Source organism: Eubalaena glacialis, chromosome 13, assembly GCF_028564815.1.
Source record: "Eubalaena glacialis isolate mEubGla1 chromosome 13, mEubGla1.1.hap2.+ XY, whole genome shotgun sequence".
NCBI lineage: Eukaryota > Metazoa > Chordata > Mammalia > Artiodactyla > Balaenidae > Eubalaena > Eubalaena glacialis.
This window is the reverse complement of record NC_083728.1, coordinates 13,816,162-13,843,150: the sequence shown is the minus strand read 5'-3', so window position 1 is coordinate 13,843,150 and position 26,989 is coordinate 13,816,162. Positions and strand designations below refer to the sequence as shown.

Below are 26,989 nucleotides of genomic sequence, written 5' to 3'. Positions count from 1 at the left end.
CCGTGACTTCTGCTGTGGGGTCAGCTGTGATGCCTAATGATAAACGAACAAATACATGGTAATCTTTGACCAGCCCCGAATGAGCACTGACCACGTGCTGGCCACACCCGGAAGGGTTTGCCTACATCATCTCATTTAATACTCAGAACAGAACTAGGAGCTGGTGCTTTCCTTCTCCTTGTGTGAGAAATGGGGACACGGAGGCTCAGTGAGGGGACAGACTTGCCAAATGCAGAGCTGGGGTTTGAGCTCCAGGAGTGGGAAACCCCACAAAGCATGGGCGTCCGTCGCACTGGGTCTGATGATCCTCGAGGGTCAGGTTCCCCTCAGGTCTTACCCACCCCCTCCCCAGGCAAAGCTGCAAAGAGAGGAAGTTTCCACTGCTTGAAGACAAAAAGTTTTTCGAGATGGCTCTTCAGGGGGCAAGGGCTGTGGGGCATGGGGGAGGGTAGAAGGGCCCCAGACTCCCTTCCTTCATCAGGACCTCAGCCCCTCCCTCCCCGGGGTAGAAGGAAGGACACTGCAGCTTGTGGTGCAGCCTGAGAGTTATGGAGACCGTTGCTATGTAGAGCGGGGTGAGTCATAAGATTCCTTCTGGACTTTGCTTTGAGTTTCTGGCTGGTCTCCTGCCGCTAAATCCAAGCCGGGCTCGCGGCCTCCTTTGATTATGAGAAACTATGAGAAACGCCGCTCTCTCCTTTGGGCCGGCTTAGGGCCTGACCCTCGTGTAGAACATCCCAGGAGCAGGGCCACGCCCCCTCGCCGCCCTCCCCCACCGAGGAGCTGGAGGGGTGCTGCTGGGCCAGGGGCTGCACAAAGAGATGCCCTCGGGGCTGTTGGGGGTTTTGGGAAAATTGCTCCCGTGGCCCCAGGGGCCCGGATTCAGGATGTAATTTTGAGCAATCATCCCTGAATCTCTTAGATTCTCCTGGGCTGGTGTCTGCCCTTGAGAACAGGGAGGGGTGAGTCTGTCAAGAGTCTGATTTTGGAGGCCCTTTCTCTGGAGACGTCTTTCGAGCAGGATCTGGAGGCCAGCAGGCTGCGGAGCCTGGGGTCCTGCTTGGGGCCGAGGCCGGCCTGCTGGTCCCCTGCTTGAGGCCAGGCTCCCCCTGCTACCCCGGGATGGTGTCACATTTTCACATGAACCCAGATGCCTGCTGAACGAAGAGTTGAAACCCTCACCTCCTCAAGAATCCGAGGAATGTCTGCTCGTTCACAACCGGCCTGAAGGATAACATCCCCCTTGGGCTGGGGGCCCTTCCGGCCCCTCCCGCCGTGTGTCTGGAGGCCGAGGGGCAGGAACCCTGGCTCCCAGCCCCACCCCAAGGGTGTGAGCTCAGGCCTGGCTCCCAGGCGTGATAAAGGGAGAGGCCCGTGAACCCATTCAGATGCCAGGCTTCAGAGGAAGCTCTGGGGGCTGTGGGTGTGTGTGCCTATGTGTCTTTTGTCTGTGTGTGTCTCTGTGTACGTTTGTGTGTCTGTGTATGTTTCTGTGCGTGCGTGTCTGTTTGGTTGTGTATCTTCATGTTTGTGCGTATCTGTGTTTGCACCTGTGTTTATCTTTATGTGCGTTTGTGTATCTGTGTGTGTGTATACGTGCTTGTATCTTTGTATCTGTGTGTGTTTGTGTGTTTCTGTGTATGTCTGCATATCTGTGTGTATGTGTCTGTATCTGTGTGTCCGTATATGTGCTTGCATGTATATGCCTGTGTTTGTATGTGCATTTGTGTGTCTATATATGTCTGTGTATCTGTGTATTTACTTTGTGTTTGTGTCTGTGTTCTGTGTGTCTGTGTGCATTTGTGTATCTGTGTATATATCTGTATGTATCTATTTGTATCTTTGCATATTTGTGTCTGTATCTGTGTGTGTATGTGTTTGTGTGTGTCTGCGTGCATCTGTTTGCATCTTTGTGTGTGTACGGAGCTGGCTGGGGGTGGATGGGGCCCTGGGCTGGTGGAGTGGGACCACATCACAACGAGCAGCATTTTTCAGCATCCACAAGCCCAGCCTGAGAACATGGCACAAGGCTTGATGGGGTGAGAGTCTCTGACAGGAGTCTCGTGATAGAAAGATCTGGAACTCTGTCCCCTCCTCAGCCCCCTGACTGTCATAATTAAACATCCCAGCTGCAGAACTTTCTGGTTTTGGGTTTTGTTTTGAAAATGATTATACCCCAGAGATAAGAGAGCCTTTCAAACACACCCCTAATAAGGCACAGGGGGTGCTCTGGGTAAGTAATGGCAGCAGGCGTTGCTCACGTTCAATTTCTATAATTTTCATTTCAAAGGGAAAATAAATGAGCAGGCAATGTCAAACCATCTCATCATGCAACTCCAGGGCTGCTGGGGGGTGGGGTGCCAGCACCCCTTTTAGAGGAGACGCTGCAGAAGCAAAGTGTACCTTCCCCCACTCCGCGGCTCCTCCCTTAGGGGGACTGAGTTGGCCACATGCCCCCTCCCTCAAAGGTGGGCTATGGGTGAGGGTGGGAAGCTGGCGTCTCAGGCAGGAGGAGTGGGCTGGGGTGGGGGGCAGCCATGGCAGATGTGCAGACAGGCAGTGCTGCCGTCTGCGGAGTGAGAGGGGCGCTGCAGTCCCTGGAATGCGGTTCTCCACCATCTGTCAAATCCTGCTCCCCAAAGACCAGGGGATCAGCAGGTTAACACACTGCCTTATCCTCTTGGAGCCACTCTGGGCGCTGTCAGAGAGTAATCACGGCAAGGGGGTAGAGGAGGGCAACGCATTCTGATTGTAATGAAAGTTAAACACCCGGAATATTCAGGCGGACTCCAAATTGCCAGTCCTTGTCGCCCCAATGTCACAGCAAGGGCTGCTGAGTATCGCTGCTAAGCAGGAGGTGGTCTGAGGCAGAGAAAAGCAGAAGAACTTTCCAGAAAGATTTACTAGCCAGCTGGAGGGAGGAGGACTGGAGCGGTGGGCAGAGAGATGGGAGGCAGGAATGGGCGCTGGATTTGAATTCAAGCTCTGCCATTTACCAGCTGGGTGACCTTAGGGAAGTTACCTCACCTCTCTGTGCCTCGGTTTTCCCATTGGTAAAATGGGAATACCAAGTGTGACAAGCAGCCTCCAAGAGAGCCCTCAATAGCCCCCACTTCCTGGTAATCACACAACTGTACCCCCTCCCATACTGTAGGAGCACTGGTCTGTGTAACCAATAGAATGTGGGAGAGATGGTGTGTCACTTTGAGATTAGGTTATAAAAGACTGCATCAGCCCTATGGCGAGATCTGCTGGTTGAGGGGCAGCCGTGTAAGTGAGCCCCAGGCAAGCCTCAGGTGGCAGCAGCCCCAGCTGACACCTTTTTCACAATCTCGGGAGACCCTGAGCTAGAACCTTCCAGATAGGCCACTCCCAGATTCCTGACTCACAGACACTGTGCGGTAATATGCGTTGGTGTTTTAAGCTGCTCAATTTCAGGGTAACTTGTTATGCAGCAATAGATAACTGATACACCAAGGGTCACTAGGAATATTCAGGGATTCAGTGCAATGTACAGGGCTTAGCACAGAGCCTGCCATGGAGTCAACAGCTTATAAAGGCTGTGAATATATTAGTAGTCTGATGAAGCTATGGCCCCCTTCTCAAAAGTGTTTTAAAATGTGCAAAATAAAATACACAGATTGCAAATGAAAACTATTATACGGGTATACACCTGAAATGCTGTTCTATCCACAGACCTCTCAGTGGGAGGATGTGGGTCCCAAGTTATAAAAACTCTTGTTGCCTGCTTTGGGTTGTTATTACTGGATCTGTATCCCAGTTTCCTCAGAGATCAGCTGTGTGTCCCTGGCTTCTTTAAACCGGGAGGATTAGAGACACGAGGCAGCCTTGTCTCTGTCATTATATGACTGTGACCGAGCCTGACCCTCCCACCTTCGTGCCACCCAGCAGCTCTGCAGGCAGCGCCCCAAAGCTTACATGTGCTGAGACGCATTGGGGAAGAGGCTTGAGTACTGGGGGGCCGAGTCCTCGGGGCCGTGAGGGGCTGCGTGGCTGATGACCATGAGAACGGGCCTGTGCGGGTACATCTTCTTGGATGTACGGAAGAAGCTCACGCTGTCATTGGTGATCAGGTCTGTCAGGTAGTCCTGGGGGTTGGGGAGAGACAGGAGAAGGTGTGAGGAGCTGGGCATCCGCACTGAGTGCCTGCCATGTGCCAGGCACCGTGCTGGGCATCGGGGACACAGCAGTGACCAAAATAGACAATCCCTTGCGGAGCCGACGGTCTAGGGGCAAACAGACAATAAATAAGCAAGTAAAACAGGGAATGTCAAATGATATTATGCACAACAGAAAAGAAAAGCAGAGAAGGGGTTAGGGAGGACGGGAGAGGAATTACAATTTGTCATTCATTCGTGATAGATCTTAAAATAGTAATAGCTAACACTATTGAGTGCTTATGGCGCTCCAGGAATTGTTCTGTGTTTACATGTATTAGCTTGTTTAACTCTTATATAGCCCTAGAATGTAGGTGTGATGATAAACCCTGTTTTCCAGAACAGGAAATGAAGGTCCAGAGAAGTTAAGTGAATTGCCTAATGTCACACAGCTGATAAATGTTGCAGCCAGGCCTCCTGAGTCTTGGTCCCTAAGCCTGAAGTCTTTTCAAGGCTCCAGAGATACCATCATGCAGGGTGGATACATCCCTGCAATCCTGGAGGGTCTGTACTGGGGGCGGGAGCAGACGAACAAATAAACGAAGAGCCAAGATAGTGACGACGTGTGACAGAAGAAGGAAATAAGACAAAATGTGACAAAGAGTAACTGGGACCTGGGGTGGGAGGAATACTTTAGCTGGGGCAATCAGGGAGGGCCTCTCTGAGGAGGTGACATTTGAGTTGAGACCTGAGTGATGAGGAGCTGGGCATGGGAAGATCTATTGTTATATCACTGGAGTTCACTTTCAGCTGCCTGCTGGAATCCTCAGGGGAGCTTTACTGATGGCTGGGCTCTCTTCCAGAGATTCTGGTTTAATTGGTCTGTGGTTCAGTCTGGGTACTGGACTTTTTAAAAGCTCACCAGGAGATTCCAATGTGCAGCCAGGAATGAGAATCACTGATCTAGAGGAAGTGTTCCAGGCAGAGGGAACAGAAAATGCAAGGCCTCTGAGGCAGGAATGAACTTGCCTTGTGTTTGAGGAATAGAAAGGGGGTGAACAATCATCAGGTACAATGCCGGGACAATCAAAGGAGCAGCACAAACACAGGCATGCAATAGTGTCTCCAGAAAAGTGAGACCCACTTAGATACTGGGCAGGAGGAGAGAAGAGTGGGAGGAAAAGTGATGGACAGGAAATGAGGGCTTTAAAAGCTCAGCTAAGAAGCTGAGATTTGCCTAAACTCTTCCTGAATTTGGTAAATCTTTAGCTGCTGATTTCTTCTGAAGGTAATGAGTTCTTAAAAATTTACCTTCTGCTTCTCCAGAAGCAGCTCTGTCCAAAATGATAACTTTCAAAAAGAGATATTATTTTAAAGAAGAGAGAAAGGTGAAGAAGTGGCTACAGCTTCCACCCTGAAGTGAACTGTACCAAATACATACATACTCCAGGTGTGCCTGTGCCTCTAGAGGTACATGCCTCCAGGGACATTCGTGCTCTATGTCTATGTGCACAAGGACAGTCACTGCATCATAGTGACCAGTAATGGGAAGATGATTAATGAACTTGTACTGCTTTCATACTGTGCAGTGCTGTGCAGACATTAAAAGGGCAGTAGGTCTGTAGTTACTGAGGTAGAAAGTTGTCCAAGATACACTGTTAAGGGAAAGAGCAAGCTACAGAGTCAAACTCTGGAAGATTCTATTTTTTTTTTTTTGTGGGAGAGAGTAGGAGGCAGGGTAGAGAGGAGAAACCAAACCCCTACCTTCATATGCTTTTCAGCACCAAGGGAAAATCCAGGACAGATACCAAAGTGCTAACTGGGGACCAGGATAAGGGGAGAGAGGGGAGAAAGTCACTTGCTACTTTATATACTTTTCCTTGAATACTTTTTATGAATAATTTTGGGGAGTAAAAAAAGGCTTTATAAGGGGGTCCTGTAGAACCTATTACCTAAAAATAATATTCTATGTGACATAAATCAAAGAGCTGCTGCTATAGCTGTGGAACATGATGTAAAGGTGTTAGAAATATCCTGTAACTAGTAGTGGATCTAAAAATGGTGCAAAGCTCTCTTAGGTGAAAAGGAGGGGTTGGGACCCTGGGTGGGGAGCGGCGGGAAGAGAGCTGCTGTTCTTCATAATAAACCCATTTTCACTATTCGCTTTTAGAACCATATATGTGCTTGTTTGGCTGTGATTAAACATGTTTTTTTTTAAAGCCACCAATAATATCCATCACCAGGGCAATGCAATGATGGAGCAGTGAAAAAGAATAAACTAGAGCTACATGCATCAACATGGATATATCTCACAGACCTGATATGTAGAGGGCTATGTACGATATGATACTATTGATATAAAGTCTAAAAACACAAAACAATATTTTATATTGTTTGAGATGTCTGCATATGGAATAAAAGAATAAATGCATGTGTGGGAATAAGCGGCCACCTCAGGACCTCCCTGGGAGGGGGCAGTGGGACAGGAATGAGAGCTGGAAGGGTGATGGAGGGGCTCCAACAGTCTCTGTGACATTGTACATTTGGAAGCGTGTGGGGTGATTACTGTGTCTGCCCCTCAAGGCTGGTGTCAGAGGGCTTCAAGTGCTGAGAGATTAAAGCTCATGACACGGTGCCCTGCACGCAGCGAGCTCTCGGCAGGAGTCAGTGAACATTACGGCCCTCTTAGGGGCAGGGCCGATTTTCTGCACATCTACAAGCCTCCTATCTTTCCTGGTCCTCCTCAGAGCCACTCCTATGCTAAGCCTTTGCTGGTCCCCTCTGGCTGCATTAGGGCGTCTACAATGATATCTGACACTGGTGCCTGCACCCCCATCCACCCATGTAGACCGGAGGGGACCACACCATCCTGACTCTGGAGGTGGGCATGAGCCTGGGCTGGCCAGTGAGAAGCAGCCCTTGGTCGCAGTACGTGAGCTGAGTCCAGGCTCAGAGGCAGGGCCGAGGGGGCCTGGGCCAGGGCGGGGGTGGCACTGCCCAGTGACGGCTGGGAGTGGACCCTACAGATAGGTCATGTCCACTGACTGGATGTGTGGGGTGCATGAAAGGGGGCAGTCAGGTCCCCCGGTCACTGGTTTCTGGTTTAGGTGAAGGGTGCAGAGATGGGGGTCCAGGAGAATATTGGGGCGAGGGTGGAAATGCACAGTTCAGCCTTGAACAGGTTGAGTCTGGGGTGCCTGGGATCAGTCAGAAATTCAGAGTTATTCACAGAAAGGGGGGAGACAGGTGGGAGGATGATGCAGGTCAAAAGGTGAACTTTCTAGAAGCTGGAGACTGGCCAATAGACCAAGAGGAAGTCACCCCCTGCCTCCCTTTGGCTCTGGGCCAGGCGCACTCCGCCTCCCAGGTGAGGCGGGCACACCTGGGTATTCGGGAGCTAGATCTCCCCTCCCCACCTCCGTACTCCTGGCCACACCTGTGCAGGGTGGTGGTGATGCCAGGGTCCTGGGGACTTTGCTCCTGCTCAGAGTTTCGCAACCACAGCTGGCAGACAGCCAGGGACAAGGACACCCTGCCGGACACCCAGGAGGGTGTATCCCCCCTCCCCCTCCATCCTGACCGTCTTCGACAATTCGTTCAGTTAGCCAAGAGGAACCGCAGTGCATCCGAGGAGGCTGCTAGCCTGTGGCTCTGGGCTGTCTTCCTCAAGCAGTCATTTACTAGTAGGATTTCTCGGGAAGGAAGAGGGGAGCGTGTGGGGCGCTCCTGGGGACTGGGGACCCCAGCGACAGGTGGGCTTGCGAGTCTCCCTGCCTCCTTCCCAGGCTCGGCCTTTGCCACCGTTTCTGTTGCTGAAGCGATGATTTCTGAGCTCACTTAGATGTTGGGTGCCTACTTCCGGGGTGCTGGGCTCCCTGTTAAGGGTGGGTGTGTGGCCGCGGGTCCCTGTCCCCAGGGTACAGTCCTGTGCAGGGCGCGGAAAGGCTCTGCCGTTAAGAGAGGGGAGAAGGAAGCAGGGGGGCTGGGGAGGGGTGGAGGCGGGGCACAGAGACTGTAAGGACAAGAGGGGGGCGTGGCTGGCAGGAAGCCCCTCTTTCTGTCTGGATCTGGGTGTGGGGAGAAACGTGTCTTCTGTGGGTGCTGCTGGGAGCTGCTCACACTTTGCCCCATGGAAGCCCGAGTTTCTGCCTCTTGTTTGAACTTGGGTGAGATAAGCCAGTTCACCCCATATGTCACAGGACATCTTCCCACATCAGAGTCCCCTGGCTCCCAGGACTAAATTTTCCGCTTGGGAAGCCCCACCCGAGCACCACTGGGTGGCTTTAGGGCTGTGCCAGGAAACCTGTGGCTTTACTCCCAGACAGCTGGTGGAAGGCTGGGTGGGGAGGGGAGTAAGGAGGGGAGGTTGTCTCGGCCTCAGGTGGCAGCTCCCAAGCCCACCTCTTCGTATTTTCTTCACTTGGCAAGTCAACCTTGCGTGACAGAGGGTCTCCTTTCCCAAGCCCTTGGCTTCCCTGGGCAGCAGGTTTGTCCAACTTTCATTCCCAATCATGATGCTGATCCCTCACCTTCGGAAGCCTCTACAGCAGTTTGTGTTTAAAAGAGATTCACATCTCTAAGGAGCAATCATTTTACGAAGGGTGAGGGCTCTGGAGTCAGAAACACTGGGTTCAAGTTCCAGCTTTATCACCTGCTAGCTGTGGGCAAACAATGCCTTTCTGCACCTCAGTTTCTGCATCTTGAAAATGGGCCCAATAACAGTCCCTTCTTCAGATGGTGACATGAGCACTTGACATGGACTTGCTAAGTGAATAAAGCATTTAACAAGGAGGCTGGTACTGAGGGAACCCACGATGGACACTGGCTCTTACTGTTATCAGGTGTTTGCTCGACTGACCTTCATAGCAACATTGCGAAGTGGACACCATGCCCATTTTACAGATGGGGAAACTGAGGCCACAAAACTAATAAGCAATTTATTCAGAGCTAGAGCTCAGGCCTCTGTGTTTTTTGTCTGGTTTCTCTTTTTTCCCCCCCCCCACAAACGAAAATATTAATGGGAGGAGTAGATGGTGGTTTATAGCAGGTCTCAACAAACCTTTTCTGTAAAAGGCCAGATGATAAATATTTGAGGCTTTGCGGGCCAGAAGTCTTAGTTACAATCACTCATTACTGCCATTAAAGCTCAAAAGCAGCAACTGTATAAATGAATGGGCACGTCTGGCTGCAGTAAAGCTTTGTCCACGCACACTAAAATTTGAATTTCATGCAATTTCCACGTGTCATGAAAATCGCTGTTCTTTTGATTTTTTTCAGCTAGGTAGAAATGTAAAAACCATTCTAAGCTCAAGGGTTGTAGCAAAACAGTTGGCAGGCTGGCCCATGGGCTGCAGTTTAGAGAATGGATTTTGAAGCCAGATGGCCTGGGTTCGAATCCTGAACGAACCCCTTACTAGCTGTGTGGCCTGGTTACTTAGCCTCTCTGGGCCTCAGTTTCCTCATCTGGTGATTGGAAATAGTAACAGCAGACACCTCATAGGCTCTGGTGAGAAATGCATGGGTTAATTCGTGTACAATGATTCCAGCAGTAACTGGTGCGTGATACCCTCTAAAGGAGTGTTAGCCATTATTCCTCAGGAATCACAACGCCTGCATTTTCCTCGTGAAAATTAAAACAGTACCAACAAAGCTGAAGTTCCCTTTGATTTCTTCACATCCCTACTCCCAATCTTGGCCTCTTTTGTCCTCTACTGAGAAAGAAGTGTCTTTCCAGATGTGTTATTACATATGCTAGAGTATATTGCTTTATGCATCTTTTTACATTAATCCTATCACACCGTGTACATTCATTCATTCATCCAACACACAGCAGTGAACAAGATTAACGCACATTCCTGTCTTCATGAGCCTTGTATTCGAATGAGAGGACAATGAACACGTGAATCCATGATATATACAGGTCTGGCGCATCAGTGGTGACGGGGGGGGGGTCCAGGGGGGGTTACCCTGTATACAGGGAGGTCTAGGAGGGTAACATCTGACTAGGGACCTGAAGGAGTCCTGCAACTTGCTTTTCTCACTCAGCCTTATGTCCTAAGCTTTTCTGATGGCTTTAGGCACAGATCCCCCTTGTCTTTTTCCAGACTCCTCCATGGTCATTCAGTCACTTCCCGCATTAGTGGGCTTTCTTGGTTGATTTCTTTCCATGACAAAGTTGCAGCCAACAGCTTGGCTATACCCCCTCTGCACATACGGAAGCCTTCTCCAGAACAGAGAGACAGAGAAGTGCACATGTTGGGCTGAGGGGTGGGTGCACTCAGGTTCCTGGTGACCGCCGTTTCTGCAGAGCCCCCCTGACTCACCTGGACCCTCCTCCATCTCCCGACCTGGTCACGCCTATCTCCCTTCCGCTGCCTTCTCCAGCCCTCTTCGACCATTAGTGCTGGCTCTACATCATTCTTTTCTCATCATCACTGCCTCTTTCCACTCTGCCATGAGGACCCCTTCGGTGGCATCCGCCCACCTTTGGGATTAGCGATGTGAGACAGAATCCTCAGAAGGCCTTTTGAGGGGCTCTTGGGAAGGGCTGCCACTTCCTCCCGACTTGGGCTTCCCGCCGAGGCCCCCAAGGTCAGTGTCAGCATGATGCTCTGACCTGACAGAGACCCTGGGCCTCCCAGAGTGGGGGGCTCCCTCTCCCCAGCTCTGCCTCAGCTGGAAACTCCAAGCTCACTCCTGTTCCCTCCCGGTGCTCTGGCCCCTGCTGCCCACCGCTACCCTTGGGAGTTGAACTCTGGACCTGAGCCAGCTCTGACCCCACAGGGGCCCCCCATCCCTCCGTTTCCAGGCCTCTGGTAACTGGGGCTCCAGGAATTCTCCCACCTTTGTCACAGGGGCTCCTCTCATTCACAGGTCGAGATGTATGGATGGTAGGAAATGGGGTGACAAAGCAGCCAACGCATATCCCATCCTCAGCGCCAAGGGGATGGAGTATCCCTGGATAACTTCATTATTGGGCTGTGCTGAGGCCAGGCGTGCACATGGTGAGGAATTTTAAAAAGGAGGGAGTGGATTTTTCTGGGTATTTGGAGAATCTGCCTGCACTGAGGCTGGGAGGAGAGAAAAGGTGTGTTCTGCATTGAGAGACTGTGCTTTGTATTTCCAAGGAGTCCAGCAGAGTTGCTACATCCCCCCCAACCAGGACTCTGGAATCAATTCACTCGGGAGGTCCTGAAGGCAGGCCTACTATGTGCAGCGTGAGACACCGGGCCAGGGAGAGGGCACTGGCCAGGTGATGTCACGTGTGGTGTCTGCCACTTGGGGCCTGGACTGATCAGACTTATACTCAGGAAGGGGGCACGTGGGCGGTGATTACCTGTCAAAGGTGGGAGGGCTCCCCAGATGTGCTGGTGTTCCCGGAAGGGGAGTGGGATAGGGTGTGTTTTGGCTGTTGAGCATCTAGTCAGCCTCCTTCCAGTGGAAACTCTCCATTTTTATTTGGGGCTCTATTCTCAGCTGATGTTCCAGGGTTGACCTCAATGGTAGGGCTCCCACTACCCCCTCCTCTGGATCAGGAGTGGAGCATGTGATTTACAGCCCATCAGAACACTGCATTCCCCTGGCCACACTGGTTGGTTCAGGGACAGACATGTGACTGACCTAGAGCCAATGAAACTAGCTAGGAATCCTGGGAAGGAGACACTCATGCTTGCAGCTGGGCAGGAAGCTGAGAGGATGCAAGGATGGCCATATTGGTACCAGGAGAAGAGAGACAGACATACAGTCTGTGAATGAGGTCGAAGAGAAGAAAACAGAATATAAAGGAGTGAGAAACCACTGCCTAATCCAGCCATGTCTGATGCCATTACTGCTGGATCAGTTCAAAAGGCTAGTATGTTTCCTCTTCAATTAAGCCATTTTGTTTTGAGTTTTTGTTCATTTCTGCTCACAAACAACTGAAAGAGGCCAGTCTGATTCAAAAAAGGATAACTCCTATAGTTTAGAGTAATCCAGAAACGCTTCATGGAAGAGAAGACAGACAAAACTTGGATAAATTCAGGGCAGGGAAGCACTAGTAAAGGTTTTGAGATGGTTGTAATAACCGACAAGGCTGGTCTGGTTGAAATGGCTCATACTGGGGATGACAAAATAGGAGATTGGGCTGATGTGCTTGTGTGTGTGTATGTGTGTGTGTGTGTGTATGTGTGTGCTTCTACACTGTGTGTGGTGTTCTGACTTTAATACAGGTGCCATCACTTCAGTTTATAACACACCTCTACACGCTAGACCACAAACTCCATGAGAACGGTACCTGGGTCTGTTTTTGTTCACCCTTGGATACCCAGCACCTGGCACATAGTAGGCTCTTAATAAATACTTGTTGAGGGAATAAAGGACTAATGTAATCAACTCCCACTAGTCCACTCACTTGATATGGTTGTTGTGAAGATTAGATATATTGTACATAAAACACCCAGCATAGTGCCTGGACCATAGTAGGTGCTCAGTAAATAGAAATGCGCATTATTAAGATGGTAGGATGTGCCCATTTTCCAGATTTGGGAATTGAGGCTCTTAGGAATAGGCAGCATATCCAACAGCACATAATATGTTCAGAGTCGGGCTTTGAACCCCCAGTCCACTGAACAGCCCCTGGAGGGCAATGGGCAGCAGAGCAATACAATGGGCTGCAAATCCATGGGTCAGGTCTGGCCCTCAGGTGACCTTAATTCATGCAGGATTTTAGAAATGTCTGAATTAGCTGCTAATACTTAAAAATCAGACTTCACAGGAAAAAAATACACAAATTTGTGGCTTCTGTTGAAAAATCAGAAAACCTGGCCATCTCGGGCCCACAATGCTACGTGGGACGGACAGGCCTGATCCGAGAGTTTGCTGCCCTGTTTTAGACAGCTAAGTCCTCCACAGTCCCCACCACTCCGTACTGTCTCACCTACTCCCAGCCTGCTCTCCTGTTTGCATGACTGCCTGTTCCCTGGTGACTTCTGCCTAGGAGCCTTGTGTGGCTTTTTAGAGACAACTAGAGAGGGAGGCCCCAAGGAATCGTCATCAGAGAACCCTGGTTACGACAGTAAGTCAGGCCCAGGGCTAGTGGCAGCGGGAATGGGGAAGAGAAAGAGGTGGATTTGACAGACCGGAGAAATAATGTATCTGCTGTGGCGGGATGCCGGAGCTGATCCTGAAGATTTAGTTGGGGCAGGAATATTTGTTAGTCTCCAGATACTTTTTTTTAATGGTAAGTTTGGATGAACCATCAGCGTTAGTCTCTCCTCCTCCTTATCATCATCATCACCATCATCATCATTATCTAAGCCGGGGGTCAGGAGACTACCGCCCACTGGCCAGGTCAGGCCCCCTGCCTGTTTTTGTAAATAAAGTTTTATTGAAACACAGCCATGCTTATCTGTTTACATATCATCTATGGCTGCTTTTGCACTGCAAGGGTAGACTTGAGCAGTTGCAATAGAGACTATGACTTGTAAAGTCTAAAATATTTAGTATTTGGCCCTTTACAGAGCAAGTTTGGTGTCCTGATCTGAACTAATATGTTCTGAATATTTACTATATATGCAATGGTCTCCTCTCATACTCTATATGTATTAACTCTGTGGAAAAACCACAATGAAATACCACTATACCCCCAGCCAAATGGCTATAATAAAAAAGACAATACCTGTGTTGAGGAATGTGAAGCAACTGGAACGCTTAAACATTTCTGGCTGGGAGTGTAAAGTGGTTCAACCATGTAACACATCCTATATCCCAGCAATTCTACTCCCAGGTGTATAACCCAAAGAAGTGGGTTCATATGTCTACCAAAAGCCATGTGTAAGGATGCTCACGGCAGCTTAGTTCATAACAGACCCAACCAGAGACAACCAAAATATCCATCAGTCGTTGAATAGATGAATATCTGTCATCTATTTATACAACAGAATACTACATAGCAATGAAAAGGACACATGGCTGATACACACAACCATGTGGATGAATCTCACAGATGTGATGTTGAGTGAAAAAAGCCAGATATAGAGAGCACATATGATATGATTCCATTTATGTGAAGTTCTTGAACAGGCAAAACCAATCCATGGTGATAAAAGTCAAAGTAAGAGGTGGTGGCAGTTTTGGCTGGAAAGGCGTAGGAGGGAACCTGCTGGGGGTTGGAAATGCTCCACAGCTTGACCTGGGCGGCACTTACACAGATGCACAGATGTGTGAAAATTCCCTGAAAATTCACTTAGGATCTATGCTCCTTACCTTATCTCAGTTCAACAAATCAGAACTAGAAAAAGTATGTCCTAGGGAACAAATAGATTAAGGTATAATCACACAATGGGATGCTATACAACAAGAATGAAGGATCTACACTCACACGTAACAACATGGGAATTTCAACAGCGTGTTAAGCAACAAAAGCTGGATACAGAATTAGTCTACAATGCTGGAAGTCTGAGTAATGGGTGTCCTTTTGGGAGGGGTGGTTGCTGGGAGCTACATGGGGGGAACTTCTTGACCTACGTGAGTGCTGGTTACATGTGTCTGCTCAGTTTTTGAAGATTCATTGAACTGTACACTCTATATGCACACTTTCTGTAAGAAAGTTCTGCTTTGGCAAAATGTTATAAAATAATACCCTCCTATCACCTGGCACGTGTTAGAATGGTGAGCATCAAGACGACAAGAGATAACAAGTGTTGGTGAGGATGTGGAGAAAAGGGAAACTTCGTGCACTGTTGGTAGGATGTAAATTGATGCAGCTACTACAGAAAACAGCATGGAGGTTCCTCAAAACATTAAAAATAGAGCTACCCTATGATCCAGGGATTCCACTTTTGGGTACTTATTCAAAGGAAATGAAAACTGGATCTTGCAGGGAGAGCTGCACTCTCATGTTTATTGCAGCATTAGTCTCAGAAGCCCGGATATGTAAACAGCCTAAGTGTCCTCAATGATGAATGGATAAAGAAGATGCGGTGTATATACACACCACCCACCCACCCACACACACACACACACACACACACAATGGAGCATTATTCCGTCCTGAGAAAGAAGGAAATCCTGCCATTTGCATCAACATGGACGTACTTTGAGGACATTGTGCTAAGTGACGTAAGTCAGAGAAAGACAAATACTGTGTGATATCACTTGTATATGGAATCCAAAAGAGCTGAACTCATAAAAACAGAAAGTAGAATGGGTGTTACCAGGGGGCGGGGGTGGGAGAAGTGGGGAGATGTTGTTTAAGGGGACAAACTTACAACTAGTAAATAAGTAAGTCCTGGAGGTCTAATGCACAGCACAGTGATTCTAGGCAACAGTATTGTATTATAAACATCAGACTTGCTAAGAGAGACTAGGTCTTAATTATTCTCACCACAAAAAGGAAAAGATTATGCAACGTGATAAAGGTTTAGCTAACATGACAACGGCAATAACACCGCGTTATACACATGTATCGAATCAGCATGTTGTACGTGTTAAACTTACACAATGTTATATGTCAAATATATCTCAATTGAAAAAACCCAACACTCTTACATTGCCATTTGCAGCAACAGAGATAAACCTAGCATTACACTTAGTGAAGTAAGTCAGAGAGAGACAAATATCATGTGATATCACTTATATGTGGAATCTAAAAATAAAACAAATGAATCTAATACAAAACAGAAACAGACTCACAGACACAGAAAAACAAACTTACGGTTACCAAAGGGAATGGGATGGGGGGATGGGGGGATGGGGGGGATGGGGGATGGGGGGATGGGGGATGGGGGGATGGGGGATGGGGGGATGGGGGATGGGGGGATGGGGGATGGGGGGATGGGGGATGGGGGGATGGGGGAGGGATAAATGAGGAGCGCGGGGATTAACAAACACTACACATAAAACAGATAAGCAACGAGGATTTACTGAATAGCACAGGGAATTATATTCAATATCTTGAAATAACCTATAATGGAAAGTAATCTGGAAAAATATAACTGAATCACTTTGCTGTACCCCTGAAACTAACACAATATTGTAAATCAACTATACTTCAATTTAAAAAAATGAAAAATAAAACAATACTCTTAGAAACAGAGACTATCATTTGAGAAATGAGAAAACTGAAGCAGAGGATGTAAGTAAGCTGCTCAAGGTCACACATGTAAGTAAGTGTCGCCATCTGAGCCCAGGTAGTTGGGCTCCCGTGTCGTGACCCTCAGGGCCGAGCCCCACCGCCTCTCCCAGCCAGGAAGGGGGACTCACCTTGGAGTAGTCAAAGCCGTGCTTCTCCTTCACTCCGTTCCGACACAGTGTGTAGTTATAAAAGCGGGAGTTTTTAAGGAGGCCGACCCACTCCTTCCAGCCAGGCGGTACGTAGGAGCCGTTGTATTCATTAAGGTACTTCCCAAAGAAAGCTGGAGGGGAGAAGGACCAGGAGGCCACATGAGCACACAGAGAGCAAAAGCTTTCTCTGTCCGTCACCTGACAGCAATTTCTAAACCATGGCAGGCCCAGAGCCCGGCGACAGCACTGCCCTCTGAGCCACGGAGCCCTTTGGCAGGCAAGTGCAGCCTATGACCCCCCTTCTCAAATGTTTTCACGTGCAGAAAATAAAATATATAAGATTACAGAGAAAATCAATTATTTTGAAATACAGTTATCAAAATATTAGGAGAATTTGCCATATAGTAACGTGTCCTTAAAAAAAACGGAGATTAAACACAAGACTTTGCAAGGAATGATCATTTCAAAGTAGTGATGAGTGAGAATATTTGATTTCGCGACACCTACAGCAACTGCAATGGAATACTGAAACATTGGCGATTTCTACGGATGACAACGGTATAGATTCTGCCGATGCACCGTGGTTAGGGGCCTACATTCAGAACTGAAGCAAATGCCAAGTGTCAGCTGTAGGTCGGTGAAAACCAGAGCATCATTTTTTCCCACTCAAGTTTATGGACCCCCCCCTTGGATTCTATCTACTACATGGCGTCTAGAAGGGCTAACATTTAAAAAAAATGGACCAAGACCGATTGTTGGTGGGGGCATGGGGCATCTGGAGCTCGCACACGCTGCCGGTGGACGTGCAGACCGATCCAGGCACGGTGGAAAACTGTTCGGCAGCGTCTGCTAAACTTGACCATAGTCACACCTTCTGACCCAGCATCCTGGGTATTTACTCAGCAGAAATGCATTCCTAGGTTCACCAAAAGTCACAGGCAGGACAGGCTCATAGCAGCACTATTCACAATAGCAAGTAATTAGAAACAAAACAGATGTCCATCCACACAAGAATGGAGAAATACACCGCATGTTTGTATACCCGAATATGACATAGAAATAAGAAGGAAAGGACTAGTGCCACGTTCACTAACACGAGCACATCACAACAACCAAACAGTGTTAAGAGAAATAAAGCAGATATAAAAGTATCACTGTATGACCCCATTTACATGAAGTTCAAAAACAGGCAAAAGGAATCTATGGTTTTGAGAAGAAAAGCCGTGGTTATTGCTGGACGTGGGGGAAAGGGGGATGGAAGGGGCACGGGACTTCTCGGGTGATGATGGTCTTGTTCCATTTCTTGCTGGAACACGGGTGGTTCCGTTGGTGAAACTCCACGGAGCTGGGCATTTAGAGCAGCTAAAGTGCACGTCTCTGCAGGCGTGCTTCACACCACCAGCAAAGCTTACTTAAAAAAAGAATTACCCTAATTCATCTGGACGGGGATACACCCCCGAACCTTCTGTGGGTGGTGAGGTAACACAAGATCTTTGAGATACTTTTTTGTTCTTTTTTTCTCCTCAACGAGCAAGTGTGATTTTTAATAATTATAACCTATAAAGCCATTTTTTAGCAATGGAAAAATCTGTGAGAGTTTTTCTAGAGACAAAGGCGCTAGGCCAGCCCTCTCTTCCAGATGAGGACACTGGGGCTCCGAGACACTCAGAGAACCACTGCCAAGAGAGCGGGGCTATGGAAGGGATTGGAAGAGATCCCGCAAGCAGAGTGCTTAGCACCATTCCTGGCAAAAAGTGAGGGTCTAGTGGGTGTCAATTCAAAGCCCAAGATGAGAAGAGACAGACAGGGGAGGTGAACATGCACAGAGGAAGGAGGAGTGGGCCAGGGTTGCTATGATGCCAGCAGAGGTAAGATGGGCCCTTCCACTTAGAACCTTCTAGAAAGCATGAAGGGCTGCTTGAGACCTGTTGGTCCAGAGAAGAGAGGCTTGGGCCAGGAGAGGCTGCCATGGAGCCGGAGCCCTCTATGGGGTTTTCCTGGAGACCTGGCAGATGGCTGGCACTGCCCAGGGGTGGGAAGACCCCTCAGACCCCAAGCAGCCAGATTCCAGAATCCCCCAGGCTCTAGGCAAAGGCAAGCATTTCCACGAAATCCTCCCCTGGCACACAGGACCAGGAAGTGAGTGCTCCTGATGGAGGAGCTGATGAACTGCTTCCTAGAAGGATGTGGGCACGAGGAGGAGGTGAAAATAGGAAGGGAAGACCCCCAGCAGCCTCGGGGGAAGGCCCAGGGTGGAGCCTCCCTTCACGTGGTAGGACAGTGCAAAAATAAACGGAAAGGAGCCCTGGGCAGCAGGGGAGCTGGGAAACCGGCTGCCCCGGCTCTGAGTCCTGGGTAACATCCAGTGTTTACAGAGTGAAACATAATCAGGTGATGGGTGCCCAATTCAACAGCAACCGCATGTCCTGGCTGGGTGCTGGGGCATCAAGGATGGAGATGCCGGCTGGAGGTAAGAGGCAGCATAAAAGCATCAGGTAAGCTGAAGGCTTGAGCCTCTTTCTCTAGAACGTGGCACAGACACTTGCTCCATCCGCCCCCGTAAAGCAGTGGCTCTCAGCCAGGGGCAGTTTTGCCCCTTAGACACTTGGCAGTGTCTGCAGACATTTTAGGTTTGTCACAACTTGGGGAGGAGGATGCATCTAGCGAGCAGAGGCCCGGGAGAATGCTAAGCATTCGACAGAGCTCAGGACAGCCTCCACTACAGAGAATCATCCGGCACAAAATGTCAATACCCTGGAGTTGAGAAAAACCCTGATTTAAGTAACTCCACCTGGCCCTCAGCATCTCCTTCCCATCAGTAAAAGGACCACGCTGTGAGAGCTGAGAAGGCCCCTGGAGACCAAGCACAGTCCAGAAAAACAAGATCTACCAAACCTCAATAACCTTACTCCCCACTTCTGATGCTTCTTTCCATAGGTAGGGAGCTCTACTCTGATAACACACCTAGCCTCTTCCCTTCTCTCCTGTTCTGCCTTGGGGAAGACTGACACAGCAGGGGCAGCAAACCTTTCCTGTAAAGGCCCAGAGAGTAAATATTTTAGGCTTCATAGGCCAGACAGCCTCTGTTGCAACTATTCAACTCTGCTGTTGCAGGAAACAGTCATAGACAATCCATAGACAAATGGGTGTGGCTGTGTTTCAATAAAACTTTATTTATAAAGGCAGATGGAGGGCCAGATCTGGCTTGTGGGCTGCAGTTTGCTGACCCTTAGCATATGTGTCTGGTGAGTTTGGTGGGACAAATTGGACACACGTAACCCAATCCTTCCATTGCCTTCCTGTGGGGAGTGATCTACCCTCAGGCACTGCTAGTTCAAGGGGGCTTGGCTCAGTGAGAAGTCTGTCTGACTCTGGAGTTTAGCATCAGGAAGCCCAAATGCCCTCAGAAGGAAGCCAGATCCTCAAACTTGGCCTTTATCAGATTCCTCAAAGTACTATTTTGGCTTCCATCTGCTGACTCCTTAATTTTATTTCTCATTTGGTTCAAAACTTCAACAAGGAAGAAGGTGATCTTAATAAGCATCCCCTCAAAGCTCCCCAACACTTTCTCATGATAAATAATATTGGTGTTGGTGTAAACGTTTTCTTTTGAAACAACTGAAGTAAAAAGAGTAAAACAATCGAGAGAAAAATATTAAGTAAATAATAGAATCAGTGTCCCAAGCATGTAAAGATCAATATATCCATTTAACAACTATTTATTAAACACCTAAGGTATGCCAGGAGCTGTTCTAGTCACTGGAAACACAGCAGTAAAGAGGACCCTCAGGATCCCTGACTTCATGGGGCTCACATTCTAGGGAGGAGGACTGTTACAAATAAAGATGGTGGTGTTGGTGACAACAGTGATGAAGAAAATAAAGGATGATGATGCAACAAAGTGGCCAGAGATGGACCACGGGAGGTACCACTGGGCTGGGTAGTCAGGGTTGAGGAACGATGAGAATGAGTCAGAGGGAATATGGGAATATAAGGAAAACTTCTCCAGGCCGAAAGAACAGCAAGTGCAAAGGTCCTGAGGCAGGAACAAGCTTGGGGGCACACATCCCCTGAAATATTACATGCAGATTTTTCATTTTGTGTGCATTTTCCTGGAAACACAGCTTTTGACACATTTTGAAGGGAAGACAGGACCACAAGTCATTTCAGAAGCACAGAACTTCACTCTCTTGGTTTGCAGAAGAGTGAACGAAAGCCCAGAGAAGGAGGCTCACTGAATTCCCCACTGGGGGAACAAGGTTCCCTCCCAGGTCTCTCCAGTCCCCAGCTCATGATCCTACTGGTTTGTCCCTAAAGATCTGGGCTAAGGTCTTTCTGATGAATGTGCAAGTTGAAATGCTAAAGGCCTAAATTCTTGGCACTGCTGGTGGGATAGATATTTCTTGGGGGTGGGAGGTGGGGTGACTTTGGAAGCCCACCCCTGCCTATTATTGTCCAATGCCATGGGTGTCAACACATCCGGAGCTGCTTCCTCTGCTAGAATCTTCTCTTTCACATCTCCCTCCTCTTTCTAACCCCCAATACTTCAAAACTCCAGAGTTTATTATTCAGCCTCCACAAGGCCCTAGAAAACAGGGCTTCAGTCAAAGGCTTTTAGTGCCAAATTAGATTTTGCTCTCATTTGATTAGATTTCACCAAGGCAGTTTTTAAAATGGTTACTCCGGCACCAGTTGAGGTGGGAGAAGCAAATTAGCATGGGCCCTGGGGCACCGGGACTGGGAGATACAGGCAGGAGAATGAGCTGGAATTAAGATCAAGATTAAAAATACAGCCCATGTCATGGTTGGAGCCTGGAGTCGCTGAGCCTTCGCTGCTGGGATGGTATAAAAGAAGAGCAAATTGGGGGCTGCTGTGGGGGTGTAACAACTTGGCAGGCAGATTAAGAGGAATTAAATGCCAGGCCAGGAAAGACCACTGACAATGTGCTGGCTGATGGCTGCCCCTAGGATGCAGGGCTGGCATCAACTGAAGGACAGAGCACTTACTGGCTCCTGTGTACCAGGCACTGGGTAGAAATTTACACCTGGCAACAGAGACTTTTGTTTTGCCTGCCTGGTCCTGACTATGATTCTTTAGGTACCACCACTTCCTTATGTAAGTATGCATGGCTGCTCTTAACTCCTGACTCCAGGGCTGCATGCATAATCTCAGCCTGACCAATCAGAGCTCTACATTCCTCTGGCTACTACCATTGGTTCAGGGATAGGCATGTGACCCAAGCTGGGCCAATGAGAGTCAGCCCTGGGATTTTAGGGAGCTACTGGGAAGAAGTTTTTCTTTCATGGGGCTTGAAGCTGGTGGGATATAAGTTTGAAACTGCTGGCAGCCATCTTGCCACCAAGAAGGGGGGAGTCTCTTTGAAGGTGAAGCAACATGGAAGAAAGCAGCAGAGGTGAGTGATGGAGACATGGAGAGAGAGAGAGGTGGAAAGAGAGAGAAATATGCTGGTTTGAGTCCCTGTGTCCACTCTTACCTGAAGCCACCTTTAATGCTAGCATTTTCAGTTACAGTGTTTCCCAATTTTAGGGGACATTGGACAATGGGGACATTTTTAGTTGTCACAACCAGCATCAAGTGGGTAGAAGCAAGGGATGCTGGTAAGCATCCTATAATGCACAGGATGGCTCCCCAGGAAAAAGAATTATTTGGCCCAAGACGTCAGTAGTGCCAAGGGTGAGAAACCCTGAGTTATGTAAACCAATAAATCCCACCACTCCACTTATGTTGTTATTTTGTTTACTTAATTCACTTTGGGTTGAGGTCTTTCACCTGCAATTAAAAGACCCAAGGAGAAGACAGTGAGATGCTCAGTGTAGAGCAGGGTTTTGGCAAACCAGATCTGGCCCGCCACCTGTTTTTGTAAATAGTTTCACTGGAACACAGCCACGCCCACTTGTTTACGTGCCTTTATGGCTGCTTGCACACTACAATGGCAGAGTTGGGTAGCTGCAACAGAGACCATGTGGCTGCAAGTCCCAAATATTTACTATCTGGCCCTTTGCAAGAAACGTTTTCTCACCCTGGGTGTAGAGCAAAATTCCCTGCATGGGGTGAAGGATCCCTCTGGGATCTGAAACATGGCTGTGGTGACCTGGAGTGGTGATGCCAGTGCAGCAGAAGTAGACTCTGAACTGGGCCAGGGTGGTGTGGGCTTTAGAGGGCAAAGGAGTGACACCAACAAGGGGGATGGCCATGACAACAGAACAGGAGCCGCCAGTTACAGGCTGTCCTCGCCCGTGCATGGTCCTGATATGCACAAATGTCAGTTTCTACACTTTGGTTAAATAATACCAGTCTCCCACAGCATGGTTCAAATTTGGCTATGGCAGCATACTAACTGTAGTTGCATGAAGTACAAATTTCACTACTAGCTCCTCTGTCCACAAATCACTGTGTAAATAACAGATGCTCATCACGATCAGTCACATCACCTCTTGCGAGGTCTATCAGTGACTGGTCACTGCCCACCTGTTATTCAGTTCACGTGCAGACAGCAACGCAAGTAGCTGTATTGCCTCCCTGTCTCCCAGTGATAAACCTACAAGACATTTTACAAAAGTGAATTATCAAAAGGAGACAGCTGGCCACCAGAGGCGAAAGTGCAGCAAAGAAATGAAAAGTTTGAACGCTGAAATTGAAACTTGAGTTGAATGTTAATGGAGTCATAGAGGAGGTGGAGCTGACCGTGGGAATGTTGACACTCACTGTTTGGGAAACTCTAGACAAGTGGCTGAACGAACTTAGCCAAAGGCGAACTTAATCATCGATGTAAATGAGGAAAAGTGGTTGGGATGACAAGGAGGAAGATATCCCAGGGGAAGGGATGTTAAAGGGACTCTTGGAGATATTTTCCAACACTGAAAGCTGTGTGACCTTGAGTAAGTTGTTTAATCTCTCCATGCCTCAGTTTCTCCATTTATAAAATGGGGATAACAACAGTATCTACCTCCTGGGGTGGTCGTGAGAACTAATATATGCATATTGCTTAGAAATGGCACATGACAAGTGCCCACTAAGTGTTATAGTTTCATTAGCACCAATGCATCCCCCTTTTTGGCCAACTTCTTGCTCCGTTAATACCATGTCTAATGGAAGCCCTGCAGAGACAGATGTCAGAATCCAGCCTCTCCCCTTCCCCACACAGAGGGGATTCTCATCCCCCAAGTCCTGCCCTATCGCTCTCTCCTGGTCCTGCAGGCCCGGGCAGGCAGCTCTTGTCGGAAAGGTGAGCGTCTGCTTCCCCTCCTGACTGCTGCTTTCTTCATTTGTCTGAGTTTAAGTGCTGCTAGGGAACCATTCAGAGTCTGATGGGAGAACCAGGCCCTTCTGTTATCTCTCCTAGCCCTGATTCTAACTGAAATTGCCTCGTAATGATTGCATTTGTGGTCTGTAAAAACTGTGTCTTGCGGCGACCGGAGACGGATATTAGCTGGCAGTAAACCTGGCACAGGAGGGCAGACGGAGGCATCACTTTGGATACGGGGGAGACGGAGGGTTTCGGCAGCTGGAGTAAAACAGGCATCCCGGGTCATTCTCTGTGCTGGACAGCGGGTCAGATCGGGCCAGGGTGGGGGGCACTATTGTTTTGCACCTCCAGGCAGTGATTCCCCTTAGTCTGGGTGGTGACTGTATCACATGGGAGGTGGTACAGGAGAGCAGCCAGGCGTGCCAAACCATCTGGTCTGCTACCTCCTAACACTCACCCCAGGCAAGTGACTTCACCCCTCTGTGCCTCAGGGGACAAGGATGATAGTACGCCACTGCCTGCTGTCATGTGGAGTGGAGGACCCAACATGTGCACGGAACAGAAAAGTGTACCTGGCACATCCCAAGTACCTGGCAAGTGGCGGTGAGCGGCACTGACAGCACCTCCACCTTTGGGACCCTCCCCTCCCCCACTGTGGGACATCTGGATGGAACTGTCAACAGGGCTGTTTCAAGGACACTGGCGTCTCTGAGCACACATTCATCCCACACCATCTTCACCCACGTCCTACATTAGAGAGAATCGATAAATAACTGAGTCAAAATATTCTGGAATGGACTGGTTGATCATACTACATTTCACTATTTATATCCAAATATAAACATTTCATTAAATATTTATTCATTTTGATTGGGTAGTTTCCGCCATAATTTGGAGCCAATATACCAATATATACACACATGCATGAATACTCACGCACGCGCACACACACACACACACACTCCCCCTCTCTCTCTCTTTCAGGTGACCCCTGAAAAGCCATAGCCACTACACCCCTGGTTCCTCTTAAATACAAAGGTCCCAAGTGTCCATCAAGGTGTCCTTCCCCACCCAAGGGGCAGGTATATGTCTGAACTTGGCCAATCAGACTCTGCCCTGGGACTTTGAATCTTGAGCTAGGAGACTCAAAAGTGGAAGAAAGGGTTGGATTTCTGTAACACCCCCCATGAGACAGTTGCTCAAAAGCTGCAATCTGAATCCTCAGATCCAGTGTTTGGGAATCCAAATGAAAGAGGCAAGGCCATCAGGATGATGTAGTCCCCAAAGAGAAACGTGTCTTGTTCCTGCATCCTCATATCTCTGCGTAAGAGGAAATGGCCTCCACCTGGACTTGGTGCCTCCCCTTTTGTCCCCATAACCCAGACCCCGCCCCCAAATGGCCAGAAGGACCCTTCTGAACCCAACACCCTTCCTGTCATTCCCCTTCAGTGACTCCCCACCTGTCCTGCTACCTCCGCCCGCATCTCCCATCACTCACCTCTCTGCTCACTGTTCTGGCCACTCCCAGCCTCTTGTTCCTTAAAACGTTCCAAACTCACTGCCATCTCAGGGCATTTGCACCTGCTCTTCCCTCGGCCTCAGACACTTGCCTTCTCCCTTCTCAGATGGACTGGCTCCTTCTCCCTGTGACGTCTCAGATTAGATGTCACCTCTTCTGAGAAGATGTCTCTGATCACCTTGCCTAAGGCCACCCAACCCTCTCATCAGGCTATTTATCTTCTCCATAGCCCTCAGCACTCTCTGAAATTATCCTGCAGGTGTGTTTGTTTTCCTGTTTATCATCATTTCCCCAAGGATGTTGGGTCCACAAGGCAGGGTCCTTTTCTGGGTGCTGTAGCCCCAGCCCAGTACCTGGCTAAGAGTGGGCACACACTGATAGCTGCTGACAGCGTGCCTGGGTCGATGGACTTCAGGGAGGCACACAGGTAGGGCAGTGCAAGACTGCCCCCGTCCAGTGTCTTAAGCCTCACACCCTCCCTGGGAGGGCAGGAGGGCTGGAGAAGCGGCAGCCAAATGTTTTATTAGAAGGGATTTCTATCACAACATCTGCAGGAGGGAATGCTACACGTTGGAAAAAGGCTACATGGAGGTGGTGGAGATGTCAGTCCGAAGCCTGTCTGTGTGCAAAGCACGGGGAACACGTATCAGACCAACTGGGGCGATCTGCAACCCCAGCGGACACTGGCGATGTCTGGAGTCTTTTCTGTTTGTCACAACTAGGGGAGGGGGGTGCTACTGGCATCTAGTGGGTAGAGGCCAGGGATGCTGCTAAACACCCTCCAGGGCACGGGACAGCCCCACAGCAAAGAATGATCTGACTTCAAAGCATCAGTGGTGCCGAGGTCAAGAAACTCTGTGCTGGGTATACAGTTTCAAAAGTTACGTGGGTCTCTGGTGATGGAGACGGGGGTGCAGTGTGGCTTTGAGGAACTTGGGTTCCAGAATCTGGAGGGCCAGGGTTTGAGCCCTGCCTCCTTGGGCAGATGAGTGTTCCTCTCTGAGCCTCAGTGACTTCATCTATAAAATGGGGCCACAGCAAATGAGATCATGTCTGTCAAAGAGTAAGCACTCCAAAAAAAGGAACTGTGAGTTCCCAAAATATAGCCCACTTTCCTTTACGGGGGCGGGGGATGGGGGGTGGTGTGTGTGTGATGAGAACTCAGGTCTCTGGAGAAATGAAAATGGTTGTTAGAAACCAGATTCGACGGCATCTTGGAAAATGACAAGGCTCCTTGGAGACACAGTAATGAGCTCAGGGAAGGATGTTTACACCGCACAAAGAAACCAGCTGAGCATGACACACATCTATTAGCAGAGATGGGCCAGAGCGCGGAGCCGAGCCAATGACAATAAACAACGTTTGCCAAAGCGATTCGGAAAGGTCAGTGAAAAATGAAGTAGAACCCTGGAAAAGTCCATCCTTCCCAGGATAAACCACCCCGTTTCACAGGCAAGGAGTTTGGGAAAACACAAAGGGGTCTTCACCCTCCATGACCTCTTCCAAATTCCAGTTGGCCCGTGCCTCTCTCACACATTTTGCCATTTTTTAATTAAATATTTATTGAACATCTACTATATACCAGGTACTGTTCTATGTCTTAGGGGTGAAATGGTGAACAAGACAGACAAACTTTCCAGTTCCAGATTATTTCATGTGTTTATCCATCTCCCAGTGAGATGATAACATTTGGCCATTTTTATGTATTGTTTGGATGGTTAACAAAACTTAATCTTTTCCTTCAGATCAATTCATTTGATGCCAAACAGGCATTTCAAACTGGACTTTTGATTGGTTCCCCTAAAGTTGCTTCTCTCCCCACA

At 48.8% G+C, this 26,989-nt stretch overlaps 1 protein-coding gene across 4 annotated transcripts in view; it reads right to left on the bottom strand.

Annotated features, from left to right (window-relative positions):
• Positions 1-26,989, bottom strand: part of SULF2 (sulfatase 2) — a 142,512-nt gene that overhangs the window by 34,400 nt on the left and 81,123 nt on the right. For all 4 annotated transcript variants that reach the window (XM_061210358.1, XM_061210357.1, XM_061210356.1 and 1 more), the window contains exons 4-5: positions 16,359-16,510; positions 3,940-4,109 (exon numbers count right to left, since the gene is read on the bottom strand). In XM_061210358.1, the coding sequence (XP_061066341.1) occupies positions 3,940-4,109; positions 16,359-16,510 (322 nt within the window). The remainder of the gene's footprint in view (positions 1-3,939; positions 4,110-16,358; positions 16,511-26,989) is intronic.